Genomic DNA, 18,256 nt, shown 5'->3' with positions numbered 1-18,256 from the left:
GTTTGGAATGTATAACTACTGAAGAAGAAAAAAGGAAATTGGCCAGGGCTCACATCTACTAAAAGGCTTGTCTGAGAGGGAAATACCCTCTACGGTTTATCCAGCCCTTAAGAGAGTAGATTAGCTGGGAAGGATCTCCAAACTCTTCCAGAGGCTTTTTAGGAGCTCTGATGGGATCTGGAGAACCCAGCAGGCATTCATCCGCCAAAACGCTCCAGTCGCTAACCTCACCAAGGGTATGTCTCCACAACATACAGAGATAAATAACCACAAAGAACTACTCAATCAGCTGCCACACCCCCCTCCCCTTCTTGCCACCTGTCCCGGCTCCAGTCTAGTGGCAGTTCATATCAAGTACAATTAATTAGTACCGTGATAGATAAAATTGCCCCCTTCCCCACTCTCCCGCCGTTCAGCTTTCACATTAGTAGCGTTGCTCTGTTCTCTAGCAGTAACGACGTGTGCCAATCGCACGATCTCAAGCACATACATCAGAGTAGTCCTTTGCAGCTATAATTTATATTTTGCCGACAGCATCGAGAAAGTATCCCGCCTGCCTATCTACTTTATCAGCCATAGCTGGGGAGTGCAGATGCAAGATAACTGCGTTCTCAATATCAGTTTACATCCCTTTGTACTGTATGATCATTATCACACTACACAGGCACCCTACACAGTGTTCAAGCTAGTTAGACAAACTTGACTCTGGGGTCGAGCGTACTCAGATCTGGTCCCTGATGTGAAAGCGCTGGGGAAAAACATTTAGGGGTAAAACAGTGTTAAGAACTCCGATATGGATTTGAACCAGCTGCATAGAGAGAGTAGAAAACACTGTAGCGTTGAGGTAGGGTTGGGGTGAATGGAAACGGGCTAACGATTGGCTTTGGAGTGTCAGATGTAGCTGGGTCATACATGGTCCAATGGATCGGACCGCTCTAGTGAGGTAGTACCCTAATGGATGCCAGATCGTGGTTGTGTCTTCGAGGTTTATTGACCATCACACACACACACACACACACCAGATTCAAACTTAACACCCCCCTTGTTTAAATAGGCACTCTGTGTTGCCAGGTTTGATCAGGGTCTGGTTTGTTTTAGATGCCAGGTTTGACTGGGATGAAAATGTCCAACGTGATGTTATCAGGTTTCTCCACAAATAGCCTAGCCTAATTACGCCAGTGCCAATAACCTATTAATAGTTAAGATGGGGCGGGTTGGATACGATGTACAGAGGAGTCTATAAAATGCAGCTATACATTTGTGTGCAACCGTTGATAAGCCCCCTTTAGATATCATAGACATCAGGGGAAGAGGAGGACAAACCTAAATGCATAGCTTGAGGAACCAACTAGCAGGAAAGCAACAACATAAGATTAGCCTGGTCCAACTAAGCGCCAAGGTCTTGCCTTGCCTCCATCAGAATCTCCTTAGGTTGCGGTCTTGTTTTGTTGCGTGCGTATATGTGTATGTGGGACGATTTGAGCTTGCATGTCCCTGCAGGCTTGTAAGGGATATGGATACAGTCAATCTAACAACCCAGGTGGCTGAGTGTGGAAGTCACAGTCTTCTTTATTGCTCGTTGGACATGCGGGAGGTGGGCTCGTGATTGACTTGTGCCAGGGCCTACTCATTGTCTGGTCATGTGTATCAGTTAGATTTGTAACCATCCAACCTAAATCGGATAAAACTGGCCTTGTATATTTGCAAGACAAATAAATGTGGATGTTTTCATTGCATCTCCGAAATTCTGTGTCTTCTACACCAGGCAGACAACAGGTGACTTGTATAGGAGCAACTATCCAGTCATGAAAACATGTTGAAGGGTCTTATTCATCCAAGCTTTCAGTGCTGTTGAGCAGAACACTTCACATTTCTAGAGTATTCTGGGATGAAGAGGAGGTTGCGTTGAACCCGATGACTCCCCAGCCAGGGGCTTACTATTGGTTTTTATGGGTGGCTTTCACTGTTGTTAATTATGACAATCCTCTTTTTTCCCCCTCATCCATCTGAGGACCATAGCTTACATAACATAAACTGTACTGCCGGGTTTCTTTGGTAAGTAGAGTCTTTCTTCTGGCTAGTTTCAGTCTAATTCAGTGCAGTCTTGTATGGGTGGCGAATACATGGAATGTAACATTTAACATGTAATCACAGAAGCCTGTTTTTAAACTCTTCCAAGTATCATGGGATCCAATCCAATTCAACATCAGTCAGTGGGCGGGATAGAAAAATTAGAAATGATCACTTCCTAGACCAATAAGCACCAGAAATATATATTATATTCCTAGGAATGGTGTCAAAACAAACGGGAAAGGTTCCAAACCAAACGGAAGAACACTACCAGCTCAATGATCAAAATAATAAAACCTGCAAATTGAATAAGCACTTGTCAAAAATGTCAAAAGAATATCACACACAGACAATGATGTGGTTCTTTTCGCTATTTCATATTTCGCTTTATACCAGGGTTATTCAATAAATGGAATCAATATACATTCAATCAATTAGGTTTGTAATACAATGTTAGATTCCTCTAATTAGATTAATAATACTTTCATTTAGCGTTTCTAACCGCTGTAGCTGAGGATAAGCAGACCCATGCTAGGCTGATGGAACTGTTAGCCAGGCTCCAGCACAGAGCATGCTGATGAGATACTGGCGAGTTATCCACAATCGCGTTGAGAGATTAAAATGCCATGTTCACTCCTAATGTGCATGCTTCTTCTAGATTTTTATGGCGGTTGGCAAGCAACATTATGGTGCATGACCGCCACCAACTGGAATGGAGTGTGAAGCGGAAGACACTCAATCATGGAATGCCAGACCAACGCAGAACCTCAAGTGTATTATGAATGGAACCAAGTGTGCATCAGGTACAAGCTGGTACTGCCCGCAGACGCAGAAAGTATGTCCGGGCCTCAAACTAGCAGACACTGACCGTACTCCTGGTTGAGGCCCCATAGTTTGATCTTGTTGGCCTCATGCTGAGCTTTCTTCTTCAGCCTGCATGCCCTGAGAACACACACACACACAATAAATAATTAGACAGATATGGAAATATATTTATATACAAGAATTATTGTAATAATGTAAACAAAGAAAGGATAAACATCCTTTTAATGGGTTTTACAACACAAAAAGTGAGCCATAAAAAAATACTGATCCATGTTTCAGAAATGCTGCTTCTTGTGCAAGCCAACGCATTTAACCACACACACACACACACACACACACACACACACACACACACACACACACACACACACACACACACACACACACACACACACACACACACACACACACACACACACACACACACACACACACACACCTCATTCTCTTCCTTGTTCTTAGAGTGTCAAGCGTGGCAAATATTTGCTATAAATGAACCTTGTTTTGATTACAATTCTAACTGAACTTTGCCTGCCCTTCAAACCCTCCCACACAATGCACTTCCCTTTTCTCAATGAAGCCCTATCACTCAGAAACAGCAAGTCTGCGTGACTTTGCTCTTCTCCCTCTATTAAAGGACGAGACGATTTTCTCTCAAAGGACATTCCAATGAAATGTCCAAGCAACCTCCTCTCCTAATAAGTGCATTCTTTTTGGCGAACAGAGACCGCCAGATAAGATACTGTTTTGCAGAACCAGATTATCACACAAGCATTATCATATTCTTACTTTGGTTAGTAAATTCATTTCAACCAACACCTTGGATACTTTTTTAACTCCTTCAAGGTAGATGTTATGATAAAAGTAAACATTGGTAATTAAGTCAGTCAATCTCAATAAAGAGGTTTGGTGTACAGCACACATATATTGAGAAATATTAGACAATAATACATTTAAAAGTCCAGTGCCCGATGTTGCTAAGTTAGCGTTTTGCTATGTTAGTATGTTTCTGAACTAGGGAAGTAAGCGTAGCGCTAGGTTAGTGCAGCTGTGCTACAGCGTTTCGTTTAGCATCCTACCTGGAGGCTAGCTTGTTCTTCTCCTTGCGGGAGCGAGCGCGGGCGACGGCGGGCAGGTCATTAACGGGGCCCATCCCGTCGATGGCGGCGTTGAGCTTTTGCAGCTGCTCGCCAATGCTATGGAGCTTCTGGGGGTTGGGCGTCAGGTCGCTGGCATCCGTCTTTCTGGCCTTGCGACGGCCCTTCTTCCCTGCGGGCGACAGGGGGCAATTTAAAGTACTCTCAAACTGAGATATTACCGGTAAGTGAAATGCTACATGACATCGCACATACTGCCCTTTACTGCCTTTTTTCCCATCATGCATCATTGGATGCATGAGGGGAAATCCCCTTGTTGGTGTCGTGCCAACAACATCCTCATATTCCTCAGGAACCATTACAACAACGTGATTGCTCACTTGCCACGATGGTCCTGGAGCAACATTCATCATGAGGCTGTGGGAACCCCATCAACCAGGTGACATCAGATCGTGTGTCATTGGATGGTGTTGGTGGGAGTCATGTGGAGTAGCCCCCAGTAGTGTGTGTGTGACATGCTCACCCTCTCTGCGGTACAGGGTGCTAGGCAGGGTGCTGGAACTCCAGGAGAGCGACCAGCGCATCTCCCCCGCCAGACGCTTCTTGGCAGCGGACTCGCGGGCACGCCGGTACTCCCAGAAGCACCGGCGCTTCTGAGGGCGCTCCCCACTGGGCTTGACTGCTAGCTCCTCCACCTCTGGAAGGACGGACACACAGGAAAAACACATTACTTTCCCATACTTGCTATTGATGCACTTCTTATAAGCATGCACAGCCTATCCCTGCCTCCATCAAAGCATTGCTTTCAATTCAGAAGAATTTACATTTAATTCTTGTGTGTATATGTGTTATTTTTGGTGCATCTGGCCTGTTGATCACAAAGAAAAAATGGGAAATAGCCATTTTCGCTGACACACATTGAAATGTTCATGTTTATTAACGTGCACTGTCCAAATAAACCTTAAAGGGGACCTATTATGCTTTTTCGACTTTTATGTCCTATAAACGTTGTTATAATGATTGATAGTCAGTTTTAACCATACTAAAGTGTCAAATGATGACGTACATGCATTTCAACGTATTCCCTGCTGACAGTCTGGGGTGGCTGTTTAGAGCGCTAAACACTCGGGACAACGATTGCGATTCACTTGTTCACATTTCCGGGAAACATCTACGTAGACGTACTCCTGCCAAGCCCCCATATGCCTGGTCAAATCTGCCAGCGCGCGCGCTCCAAGGAAGGTAACCAATCACAACGGAGTTGGGTTGGCAGGAGGGGGGTGAGGGGGCGGAGAAGGACGAAACAGAGCGTTGACAGAGAAGGCTGAAAGCGCCCAGATGAGAGGAAGAGTTTCCCGAAAAATCTACATCGTTTTTTGTGTATGGTTAAACATGACTATCAATCATTATAACACGCTTTATAGGTCATAAAAGTCGAAAAGCATAATAGGTCCCCTTTAAATAAAATTAAAATAAATACATTTAGACACTTTTATCCAAAGCGAATTACAATCAGTACATTAGTCAGAAGAAAGAGAAACAAAATTTTTTAGGTTTACCCATTCCCTTTATACAACCAAGAAGCTAGAATAAGATGCTACATAATGCCAAGTACTATTTTTAAGTGCAGGGCATACACATACAGTATTTGTATTGTGCATGTGGTCAAGTTTTTTTTTTATAATACATATATATAACGTATAATTACGTTCCTTACATGGTGTGACGTGTTCTTTTTTTTATGTCTGAGTTAACTTACAGTGAATAGCTGAGGACAATATGTACTTTGTTGTTATTACAGTTGAGGAATGACTGGTAGAACTCAGCGTAAGATTCTATGTTGCATGGGTATGCCTTTGCAGCTAGGAGACAAACCTCCTAGATTAGCCTGCCGCTGTGCCCTAGCTAGGAAGTAGGAAGAAAACATAGGTAGAACACAGAACAAAGAGCTTAGGTTGAACCTTGGCTGAACCCTGTGCAGCTTTTTGTTCCCAAGGTGAATGTATAAACAGTGCATTGCTGCACTGATTCCCAGTATAGGCCTTAGCTCCATGAAATATTCAACCCCCCCCCCCTTCTTTTAAAAGAGACAACGTCAAAGCATATTCACAGTGCATTTGGTTTTTAGATGCTTGAGGCAACAAGAGTGTGAAAAATCTAAGAGGGGAGGCATTTACTAATTTATTCATAATTTAATTGCAGAGGATAAAGATGTAACCACTGACTTTCTGAATTATCCAAAGGAGATCTCTCCCCAACAGTGTTATTAGAGTAATGTTTATCCCATCTGCTCGGACTCCATTTAGCTGAAATGCTTTATGGAATATATTATTAACTGTAATAGATGTGAACCATTTAATCACAGAAAAATATGCCCATAAGGTCATTTTCAATCCAATTAAATTCCACTCATCAATGAGGGATATTCCATTTCCTTTCGTTTATTTAGACCACGGTGAAAGATATGAATGAAAAAATATTTGGTGAAGAAGAGCTCCCAACATATGCGATTAGGTTATGCAAACAGCAGTCATGAACTAAATAGTTATGGCTGGAATTTCATGAGACATTTTACGTGAGTATATTATGAAACACATTTCCCTCTCTGCAAGGTCATCCTTTTATCAGGGCTGTACAGAGGATTTGGAACGGGAACGAGAATCGTTTTTGATCGCATTTGCTTGCCTCATCTATCAGACAGCGACCCACTTTAAATACGCAGAGCTAAAGCCAGCATCATGCAGAGGGCTGTCTTCTCTCAGGGCTGTGACATCTCTCTCACACACACACACACACACACACACACACACACACACACACACACACACACACACACACACACACACACACACACACACACACACACACACACACACACACACACACACACACACACACACACACACGATCATAAACTACAGGAGACACAGTGCACAACACCATCACACGCACACACTACAAGGGAAATTACACTCCCACATGACAACACGTACAAAGTACAAGAGAAACCCACACACGCTCACACGAAGAGAGAAATCACACACACACATGCACCACAAGAGATATCACACACACACTCACACAGAGACATTTCCTTTCATCATCAACAACAGACCAACTTCTACTGCTTCTGGCTGATGCCAAGGCATAAAAAGGGTGCAGACATTAAAGGAGGACACCCAGAGTTCATCTGACGCCACCGGCGGCCGCCCTCTGGAGACGCCAGTCCGGCTCCGCCAAGCTCCTCCCAGGATTACGCAACAGCCAGACTACGTCTGTTGAGGCCATGCCTGGTCCAGGCTGTGCACCGAACCGAGAGCGCAGGAAGCATCATATAACCGGGAGGCCGGGAACATGACAATGTAAAGCAACGCTTCAGGTATGTCTTGGCTATAACAGCAGGCCACGTTAGACAAGAGCACGAGCCCAGCTTAATATGCATTTGTATTCATCAACCAATTTATCAAACCAAATATTTATTTGTATTGCTATTCATTTGGCTCCGTTTACATATTTCACAAATAGGCCTAATGTAACTGCCTGTCTGAGGATTCTAAAATTGTATCCAATTTATATTTTTGGCCAGCCTGCAGTGTGTGAAATATTGCAAAGATGGCGTACACCCTAGGGCCTAGGCATGCATACCCCTGTCTGGGTATCACTCTAGACCACTTCACAGGAGAGCAGATCTGCTGGCTTGGCTGGTGGACAGCAGAGTTCGGAGTCTGTTCGGATAGTGCTTGACCTCCATTTATCTAGAATATTGAGGGTTCATGATGTTCCAAGGGGGTGCTAGGGGAATGAGACCAACCAGTTCCCCCAGTAGTTTTAAATTTCAAATCTAAACCTGGAGTTAGACCAACCAATTCTCCCAGTAGTTTTACATTTACAATCTAAACCTGGAGTTAGACCAACCAATTCTCCCAGTAGTTTTACATTTACACTCTAAACCGGGAGTCCTACCAACCAATTCATCCAGTTGATTCACAAATACAATGTCGTGATACCAGCTTGCGGTTGCAGTTGGGAACTCTGCTTTAGGGGGTTCCATAAATGTCATTGGTAAATCTGAGCTACTTTCTCTCTTTTGCTATAGTGCCTGCTCTTTCATTTCGGTTCTCTCCAGAAACACCTCGGGCTACTGGCGATAAGACTGCTGGGCTCACAATGGAGGACCACAATGGAGTCTCTCCATCGTAGAAACCCTAGCTACAGCTGCTGAAATGCCACACAACTCTTGTCCTCTGTCTGGGAGGCAAACCCTTTCACAGTCAAATTCAATCTTCAAATCTTAAACCCATACAGTCAGGTTCACTAGTTTATTTCAGAGCAGAGATTTAAAACCGATTACAAAAAACCGGGGACATGGACTAAAGCAAAATGTGCAACCCCCTCATTTGCTAGACATATTTTCTGCTGAAAATCTGTTTGATATCCAAATTAATAAAAGACATCAGATCAAGTCTGAAGCGTCTGCGGGTGGTCCAGTTCAGAATAGTGCTCTGAGGTTTCTCCTAAGATGCCTAAAGGAGAACCAAATACCATTACCCCACCGTCAAAAATGTGATATCCCCTGCGATTCACATTCAATATACAGAAGTCAGATGTGTTGCATGCAACCCTTCAATTCGTTTCTTGCACCCTTTTTGGTACCCAGACCATATTGGCTTTAGGACACCGTTACAATCCAAGAAATTATATACAGTTCAAAAGTACAATCATAATTATTTAGCTTGATCTTTGATAATAACATAATCACATGCCACATACTGAATCATAACCAGGATCAGCAAAAACCTCTTTAAAAGTCCATTCAACATGTCCACTTCACAAGACCACACAAAGCATTCCGGCTTAAGTCATCATAGCTTCAACAATAAAATAGCAAATGAAATTCATCTTTGGTCACGCCCATTTCAACAAACATTTGTTGCTTCAGGTAAGCCATTAAATACATCCACCTCAATAGCCAGAGGCAAGCTAACAGTGTGTTCACATGTGTCGGCTTAGCTTGACTGTTTGACTTGGAGTGTCTTTAACCGGTTGTCTTGAGTCAACGTCGTTTAAAAGCGGCGCCCTCTTAAACACCGGATACTTTTGCATTGTGCAACCGTTTTTGGTAGCCATCATCATGGATTCACCATGGCTGTTGTCACAATTTAGCTCGGCGTCTACTGCAGATTTTTTGAACGGGCAATCGCAACCCACTTGCCAAATGTCCCCGCTATCTTTCAAATAAATAATGAGGCATGATATGCATATAATTTCATGAATTGTATTAAACTAATCAATGCATAATCCATTAACAGAATGGTCCACCCTGATGTTAAGAGGCGATAGTGAAAGTAATTATTGGTAACGAGTATAAACAGGCTCGGACTGGTAATCTGTGATACCGGGCATTTGCCAGAAGGGCCGGTCCACATTTCAGCGTGCGAGGGCCGGCCCTCCTTCAATCATACCGGCCCCAATACTGATTATACGACCGCCTTACTTACCTGACAATACGGATAACTCAAAGAGCCCAAGAAAGAACCTAACGACAAATTGTTGCAATGGTGCATCCAGTATATATAGCGCTTCCTTGTCATGCACATCTATGTGACGGTTCCTATATGGTATAATTTTCTATTTCTTCAAACTGTAAAATCCTGTTTCTTCAAACTGTACAATCATTGCAACAAACTAAATTAAAATGCTAACTAAAATGCTTTCTTTAAACTAAACTACGATTTTCTTCTTATATTTGGCGAATTTATGTTCGAATATTTTGCAAAAATATGTTGCGGTGCACGATGGGATTATACATCTAACAGCGAACGTTAACGGTCCATGGATGCTGCGGATGTTGCTTTGCTTATATTTTAATTTCAGTGGATGGGCTAAAAATCATGGAAGGAGTTGGCAAAAAGAAGAAAGGGGGAGCGGAGAAGATTCGGGACAAAAGGCAGAAATCTCTACAAGCTGAGGCGTCTGGATGTTTTAAAATAGATCGCTTGTTTGCTGTGGCCAGTGCTTCAACCGTTGCTGCTAGTGCCCCCGACGTCCCTGCTAGTGCCCCCGACGTCCCTGCTGCTACAACCTAACATAATCCATTGCTTGCTAGCCTAGCAGGACTGTCCGGGTATGTTAAACCGTGTGGATTAATGTGGAATAATTGCAACTTGCAAGAAGCCCCGCGATCAAGACAGCGTCAAGGTAGGCCGTTTGGTTTTTAATTGTGCCCACCGCGACATGTTGAATTCGGCTCACAGGTCTTTCTTAAAGGGGTAGTTCGGAATTTTGGACATAGGGCCTGATTCCGAAGTGAGCATTGGTATTCTATATCACTGGAGACAGTTTTCAACACATTTCATTTGTATAATTCCTTCGTTCACTGTACTCTGCGTTTGTAGCAATGACAGCAGCAGGTAACCTAGGTTTCAGCCCGCCGCTGCCGTAGCCTACGTACAGGAATATAAACACTGCTGCTGAGACCCCGCAATTCCCTCAAAATGCAATGCAATGCAAGGTTGGTTTTATTTCTAACATTATTCTATAAACAGACATTTAGATTTATAGTCTGTCGTTATAATTGATTTACCTCGGGTGTACTGTGGAGTGGGTAAGACTGTTTTTAATAGCAGGCTAGCATTGCCCGTTGACGTGCGCTAGCCTAGCACGAGCGAACTCTGCAACTAGAAGGACTGAATGAAATGTGTTGAAAACTGTCTCCAGTGATATAGAATACCAATGCTCACTTCGGAATCAGGCCCTATGTCCAAAATTCCGAACTACCCCTTTAAGTAGGTTCGCTGAAGTTGGTTCGGCTCATTTGCGCTAAAGGGGGGGGGGGGGGGGTCGGTCGGTCGGTCCATAAGGGGCCGGTGTAGATGGAAAAATGCCAGGGCCGAAAATCGTTCCCAGTCCGACCCTGAGTATAAACCCTTAAAGGAATGGTAAATCAAATATGTTATTAAACAAAGTCAAAGTGCTGTGTGTACGTATTTTTCCTTTAACACCACCCACTCTCTAGCAACTAACAGCATCCATCTTATCCTAGAACGACTGACAAACTCCATCTCTATGACGGCATATCACTGCCAGATATCTTAAGAAAAAAAAGAAATCACGTGCGCGACTGCGTACAACTCATGCTCGCAAGGCCTTTTCCTGCTCACTGGGATATTTTTTTCTGCTTGCGTGGTGACCATCTTTTGGGAATATGTTGGGGTGAACCAGCCATGGCATTGCATCCCATAACATTGTTGGCTACTCGTAACGAATAACTTGTACATACACTTGAATACAGATTTACAAATACAGCGATAGCGCTGATATATTAGACGTCATTAGACGATTGTTGTTACACTAAATAACTCTAACAGTAGCTACTGCGAGGCAGTATTATCACCCTTTTTTTAACATTTATATTTCCTGGTCTGATGATATTCTATATACTCAAGTTCTGCTAATGTTCAAGGCTGGCTATGGTTCACTGCACCTGATGATCCTGCATTTATTCATGACATGCATAGTTATACGTTTTGATAACAACTGCAAGCTGTCTGAGGTGCAAGGCTGTGCTTTATTGTTCTCTAAAGCATGTTCGGAGACGTCAAGAGGCGTCGATGTAACCAATCAAATTCAAGGATACAATGGCCAGATTTGGCACCGACCTCTTAGTGCTAAACAGGTAACTACCGCACAACGTAGAAAAAATTTCAATCAGAGGAATACTGTGTGCGAGTGCAGTAAAGGAACTCGCAGTAATATTTGATGTGTTAGTAGTCATTTTTGCTTGCCATTTTTGGCAGTGATATGTCACCATACATCTCCCTCCAAGATACACCCATGTCACCCTAGAAGGCCTACTACTGTCTTAAGTCAGGCAGATGCCACCACAAAAGTCCAATAATACAGACCGTGTGCAGGGCCTACATGAACCATATGGGGAGAACATTCTCCAGGCCGAGTCTAATTATATGCCGTGCGGTTCACATCAAATGTATATCAGTGCCTCGGGGATGCTTGTCTAGAAACATCTGATGAAACATTCTCTGTGAAGTTCAGCGTGTGAACTGGTAGCCCGTATAGAGACCCATTCTCTGTTGTAGCATGGTGCCCTCATTACTTCAATTCATGCTACCAGAGCATTCTCGTTGCTAGAGAATTTCACAAACATCCACGTACATAACGCTGATCTTATAGATCTGTTGTTCTCAGAGCAGAACAGCATGAATTATTTAGCTGCTCTTGGCTGTGCATCACACAAAGCATGCCAATTTAAGACTTTGAGATCTGCAAACTTGGCATCGGCACTTGCCAATAATATAAAAGTATAGCCAATTTATTAAAATGATGAATCGAAAATGAGTATCCCTGGATTAATTGACATGGGAAAAAAACTTTACTTACTAACCTAATGCTCATACTTATAAGGGAGGATAAGGGCAGCCATCGTCTGAAGTTAAAAACCAGCAGATGTTCCATGTCTGGTAGCCAAGGCCGATATAAATCCTACTCACCACACTCTGACTCAGAAGAGCTGGAATCCTCCGCCTCCACAGCCGTTTCCTCCGCCCCTTCCTCCTCCTCCTCCTCCTCCTCTATCTCCTCCTCCTCCTCTTCGTCTTCCTCATAATCTTCTTCCTGCTGCTGCTGCTCCTCCTTCTCCTCCTCCTCCTCTTCTTCCAGTCTGGGTTGACTCATGTCCTGCCCCACCTCCTCCTGCTGGTGTTGTTGTGGGGATCTGAGCGGGGTCTGGTAGGGTGGGACCTGGGCATCGTCCTCAAGCCCAGCCGCCAGTTCTTCTCCCTGGGTCAGGGAGTAGTTGTGCTCCTCGCTGCAGAGCTCCAGTCCTGGAGCTCCCAAAGACGCAGTAACCTCCTGCTCCTCTGTCCCCCCTCCTCCTCCCCTTCTTCCTTCCTCCTCTTGATGTTCTTCTTCTTCTTGCTGCTGCTGCTCCACCTGGTACACCTCCACGTTAGAAACCCTCTCCTCCGCCTCCCTTCCTCCTCCAGGGCACAGCTTCCTCTCCGCAGCGCATCCACCCCCTCCGCCCCAATGATCCCCAGCGCCGTGCGTCTCAGTGGCGTGGGTCTCCCCGGCGATCCTCTTCCTCCTCCTCTCCTCCTCCTCCTCCGAGCTCCGCCCCCAACGGCCCAGGAGCACCGCCTCCTCCTCCGTGCCGGCCGGACCCCCGTCCACCCCCAGGCCTGGTTTGGCGTAGCGGGCCATCTCGTCCAGTTCCGACACGTCCCAGTGCTCCGGGTGCAGGTCCTCGCCGAATCCCCCGTCGTCCACGAGGTCGCTTAGCAACTCAAAGGGCCGCTTCCGTGGCATCGCCGGGGAGCCCAGCATCAGCAGCACACTCTGGATAAAGGGGAGGGATAGTCACAACATGCAGAATAGTAGCAATCGGGACATATGAATATGACAGGAATTGGCACATTTACAAAATTGACAACATATTCCCTAAAATATCATTTTTTTAATCATCTGTTGCCCAAAACCCTAATATTAATTAATTATATCATGGATAAAATCAATTACAATGGATACTATTAAGCCGTCATGCAGAGGTGGAACAGTTGAGCGGTTAACACCTCAGCATGACCCACCTGGTTGTACTCCGTCCGGCCCCCCTGTGGAGACATGGCGGGGGGGTAGGGGCTCAGCAGGCCCCGGTGGTTGCTGTAGGCCTCACCAAACGCCGGCTCCAGCCCATTCATGCCCGGCTGGGTAGAGGAGACACACACGCATAATTCAGCTCGGGTCACAGAAGCTGTGACCTGATTACCCATAAAACCAGCCTATAATTATAAGTCTCTGTCTGTGTGTTTGCGTTGAATCGCCACCTTGACACTCAAAAAAATAAACATTTCAACTTTCACCCCGGCCGACGACTCCAAACGGATACAGCTTGGTTTGAAGTCTTTAAAACAACAGACTCTATTCGAACATGGCTTTCTTCAGCTCATTTCTAAAAACACACCTTTCCATGGTTTTGTGAGTTAAAGCTTTGCACTGCCGTACGCCGGCTGGCTGTATTCTTAACGCGTCCTCAGCCGCTTGTCATGTGTTGACCTCTTTAGAATAAAGTGTCGTACCTGAGGCATGCCAGGGGCGAGGAGGTGGGGTGTGTCAGGGTAGGTTCACAGAGCCAACGCTGTGCGACTTTCTGCTGGAGGAAAGCATTTGTCATTCATTTTTCACTTCAAAAGCAACAAAACATCAAACTGGCTAGACAGTGTGTGTGTGTGTGGTACGTACGGTGGAAGGAGGATGTAGTAAGCCGGTCAGGGGGGTTTCAGCCAATCGTAGTGCAGCAGTGTGAGGGTGTTCAACTCCCTCTGCCCATGGCCTACCAGTCAGCTCCCTTTGACTAGAGAAGGAGGAGCAATGGAGAGAGGAGGATCATGAGGGGGAGGATAGAGTCGAAGAAGAGAGAGATTTGCATTGAGGGAATTTAGCAGACACTTTTATCCAAAGCGACTTGAGGCAACGAAAGATGAGGAAGAGTAGGAGAGTGGACAGCTTGTGAGGAGGGAGGAGGATGAGGTCAAACAATTGTGACTTCAGTGAAACGCGATACAAAAGGTGTCTCTTGCACGTTATTGTGTGTATTATGCTAAATAAAGCACTCGTCATGTGTTGCATGACATTAGATAACAGGTAAACACACATGATAAGATTGTACCCTAATTCTGTCTTTTAGCAGACAGCCTAAAGTTAATTATTGCCCACAATCTGCTCATAGACGCAGGAAGCCATTGTCTGTTCATCCGTCCGTCTGCGTTATTAAAGAAAAGGGAAGGGCGATTGTTAAGAGAGACGAGAAAGTGGAGAAAAGGGGTAAACCAGAGTTGAGAGAAAGGACAGCAGGAGAAGAAGAGAGGCGGGGCGGATAAGAGACTAGCGTAAATAAACTGCAAGCCTTCGTGTTACGGTGCTGCTGATGAAACCCAATGCAAGCAGAGGATCACCAGGGCGCTCAGACCAGACCCACGAGAAGTAGAGGAGGCCAAAAGAGTGAACACGCGGACGGTCTGGTCGTTTGGGAGAACAATGCAGTGACATGTTTATCCGGGTGTGTGTGACCACGCGCTGGCCAATAGGAATGAGGAAGTGAGAGCTAGAGTGGGAGGGCAGAGTCTAGGCATGAGGGGCCATGGCACAAAACAATGCCCGCTGCCATGCAGACGTAAACATTCACCAGTGACTACTTGGTGTGTTGTCGCCGCTGTAAAGGCCCCTTTGGCGACCGCAGCGTGATGTAAACATTCACACCGGCCTGTTGGCCTCGAGTCAGAAACCGTGGCGAGCAACACCACAGAAGGCTATTTCAGAGGGGCGTGGCGTGGAAACAAAAGCTTCCTGGTTCTACTTTGCTTTACCATCTGCGATGCATTCCCCCTGGGACCCCGACACTGTTGTCTTCAGAACCCACCCCACAATATTGACTCATTTCTAGACATAGCCAGAATAAAACAGAACATGGCAACGCTTTGACATTCAGTTGTTTTGTTTAGTTCCTTTATGAATCTGAACAATATTCATACACTTTAACATGACAAGGAGATACAACGACACTCAGTGTGGATTTGCACATGAAGAGACCTATGGAGACGCTTGCAGAGCATCATACGCTTTTACAAGGGAGCTGTTGTGTGTGGAGTTGATGTGACATAACCTCGGGCCAAAGGTTAAGTGCGGCACTTCGGGTAGAACAACAAAACCGACGTCACATGTCTCACATGAAGGCCAAAGTTTCTATAGAACTCAGGGTCATTAGCTCCTTGTAACCTCCTCATATGCCTAGCTGAAGCCACTGTAAACACACTGGTCCTTCTGGGGAGTGCATGTCGACACAGCTGTTTGGTTGAGACCAGTCAATAGCATGCAAACAACCCTGAAGTATGTCCTGTGGGTATGGTACACAAGTATTTGTGGATATTGCTGTGCACTGTGTAAAGTAAACCAACTTGTATACATAAATAGACAGAAATGTGTCATGCACTGAGTAGAAGACATTCATACAGCAACCCAAAAACCCAGCACAGGAACTCAAATTTGTTCAGGGGTTAGTTAGGGTACAAACTGTCCGCTGCCTCTGCGTGTTTAAATAGCAGACAGAGTGGGGAAATAGAAACGGGCATTGTTTGAGCTGAACAAAAGAGTCTTCCAACCTCCTCACCCTAAAGCTCTCTATAGTGGTTCTATAGGACGAGCCTACTATACCAGAAGCCCTGCTCCGAACAGTGACAACAGACCCGGCCCAGCCTTTAAACAATTCGTTAGAAACACGTCGTAAGAAACACACAGGAGTATTGATGCTTATTTGGAAACAACCTTTGAAGGGATGCTTGCAGCAGGGCCAGGACATAAACGTTAGGACCTTTGAAAAATATACGGTCCACTGCTACTAAACTACAGAAGTAACATTTTTAGAAAAACAATTCGACAAAAACAATCAGATGTCCAGACCTGGAAGTCCGTCAATCGGACGACCATAATAGACTCGGTTGGCAGCACGCAAAGAGTGGAGCAGCGTGGAGTGGTCGCGCGTGGCTAACCGACCGAAAGGGGGCTGGAGGGTGGAGGGGTGGATGGTGGGCTGTCTGGAAAGCCAATTTGCGGAATTAAGATCTTATAGAGGTTGCACGAAGCATCGTTTTGTATGATACCACATTCCGTCTAAAAACCAGAGTGCATCTGGCGCCGCGTTTGCACATATTGGCTGATCTGGAAGAAAGGAATAGGCTACACACTGTCCTCTCCGTGTCCTTGCAGCTGGCAGACAAAGTAACAAGCTTCTCAATCGCAAATTTACGTTCCAATCCTAGTCATGTCGAAAAGTCGTCCCTAAACTGTCCTAATATTTGTTTTTTTGTTTTTAAAATAAATAAACAGACAACTACGAGGTTAAAGCGGTCCTGTGTTCACAGCTGTACAGCGGACCGCCTGATCTAAACAACCGGAGAGAGAAACGGTGCCATGGCCGCGCGACCCGCATGGCACACGCGGGCGAGAATAGGCACGACAGGGGTTCGCCCTACCCCTCAAAACATTGCCCAAATGTTAGCACAAATGTTTAATTGCATCCATACCATGTATTCCGGCGATCCGTGGTATCAGGTTCAAACAATCCCAGAGCTCCGATGCGAAGACTAAAAAAAATTAGGGGCGCAGCTGGCGCTGCCACCGGATGTCCAATATTAATAGTTAATACCGCACACCGCCAGAGAGCAAGGTTTGGTAGCGTCTCCCACCTCTCACAGAACACACTGGGCAGCCGCAGATACACCGCTTCCCACGGATTAAAACAAGCACAACACTTGGGAGGGAGAAGCCCTGGGGTAAGCTTTGTCCCCTTTGTACCCACAGGTGCTGCTACTGCGCAGTCCTAAAAGCAACTCCATACGTTAGAGATGGAGATCTGACGTCCAGCTGCCGATCGTTGCGTTTGCTCCGGTGCGTAAACAGTAAGAAAAAAGTTGGATTCAGTTGTCAGTGCGACGAACGAAGTGGAGAATGCAGTGAGTCGCCGAGTGAGCGAACAGCTTAAGCTATACGATATCATGGAAAAGCCGAGGTCGTCGTCCTGGGAAAATCCTCCATGCAGGCTCTCTCTGGCTCCACTGGTCAAGTGTAAAATGTCCGCCTCGGCCAGTCCAGATGCTGTTATACACAGAGGTAGTAGCAGGGGTAGCGCACTGCCAAGTGGCACATACTTTACTCCATGGAGGAAGTTCGCTTTGCAACAGCCTTATGTCAAGCCTTCCATCAGCTACATGGGAAAAAGGGCAAAAACAAGACTAACACGTGTTTTAGTTTCGTTATGTCCTGGATAAAACAAACCCGACGACTGCGGGGTAACTGTTAACATGTTTTATGCTAGCTTCCAATCATTCAAGGCAAAAAGTTTTAGATTTGGAGACATCCTACTAAACATTCAAAAGAATAACCTCTCTTTGGTAACTGATGGCCCTTCCTGGTATCTTCAATATTATTCACCGAGGGAGAGAGATAGGGAGAGAGGGCGGGGAGCCGCCAGTAAATATTGTTGGTATTTTTAGTGCGTGTGTGTTGTCTGAAGAAGTTGTAGTTGCGCGTCTCTGGTGTCGACACGTGAGGGCGTGCAACGCTACTAGAAGAGAAAGAAATAATGAGAGGCACTGACCTGTTGATAAAACGGTTAAACTGTATCAGGCGTGGAAAAAGAAAGTAGTGCAGATCTGTTCGGGTGAGGGCATATGAGTTCACGAGCAGCGCTTGTTGTA

At 45.3% G+C, this 18,256-nt stretch overlaps 1 protein-coding gene across 4 annotated transcripts in view; it reads right to left on the bottom strand.

Annotated features, from left to right (window-relative positions):
• The window catches only part of LOC130379391 (CREB3 regulatory factor-like), a 27,179-nt gene extending 8,923 nt beyond the window's left edge, over positions 1-18,256 (bottom strand). The window contains exons 1-9 of one of the 4 annotated variants that reach the window (XM_056586177.1): positions 18,157-18,256; positions 17,084-17,974; positions 14,247-14,358; positions 14,084-14,154; positions 13,595-13,711; positions 12,500-13,346; positions 4,516-4,689; positions 3,975-4,164; positions 2,939-3,012 (exon numbers count right to left, since the gene is read on the bottom strand). In XM_056586177.1, the coding sequence (XP_056442152.1) occupies positions 2,939-3,012; positions 3,975-4,164; positions 4,516-4,689; positions 12,500-13,346; positions 13,595-13,711; positions 14,084-14,092 (1,411 nt within the window). In that variant the 5' untranslated portion in view covers positions 14,093-14,154; positions 14,247-14,358; positions 17,084-17,974; positions 18,157-18,256. Of the gene's footprint in view, positions 1-2,938; positions 3,013-3,974; positions 4,165-4,515; positions 4,690-12,499; positions 13,347-13,594; positions 13,712-14,083; positions 14,158-14,246; positions 14,359-17,083 lie in introns of all 4 variants that reach the window. The other 3 variants (XM_056586179.1, XM_056586182.1, XM_056586178.1) reach the window with 3 other exon arrangements.

Source organism: Gadus chalcogrammus, chromosome 3, assembly GCF_026213295.1.
Source record: "Gadus chalcogrammus isolate NIFS_2021 chromosome 3, NIFS_Gcha_1.0, whole genome shotgun sequence".
Taxonomy (NCBI): Eukaryota; Metazoa; Chordata; class Actinopteri; order Gadiformes; family Gadidae; genus Gadus; species Gadus chalcogrammus.
The sequence above is the reverse complement of the archived record's forward strand: the minus strand, read 5'-3'. Positions and strand labels throughout refer to the sequence as shown.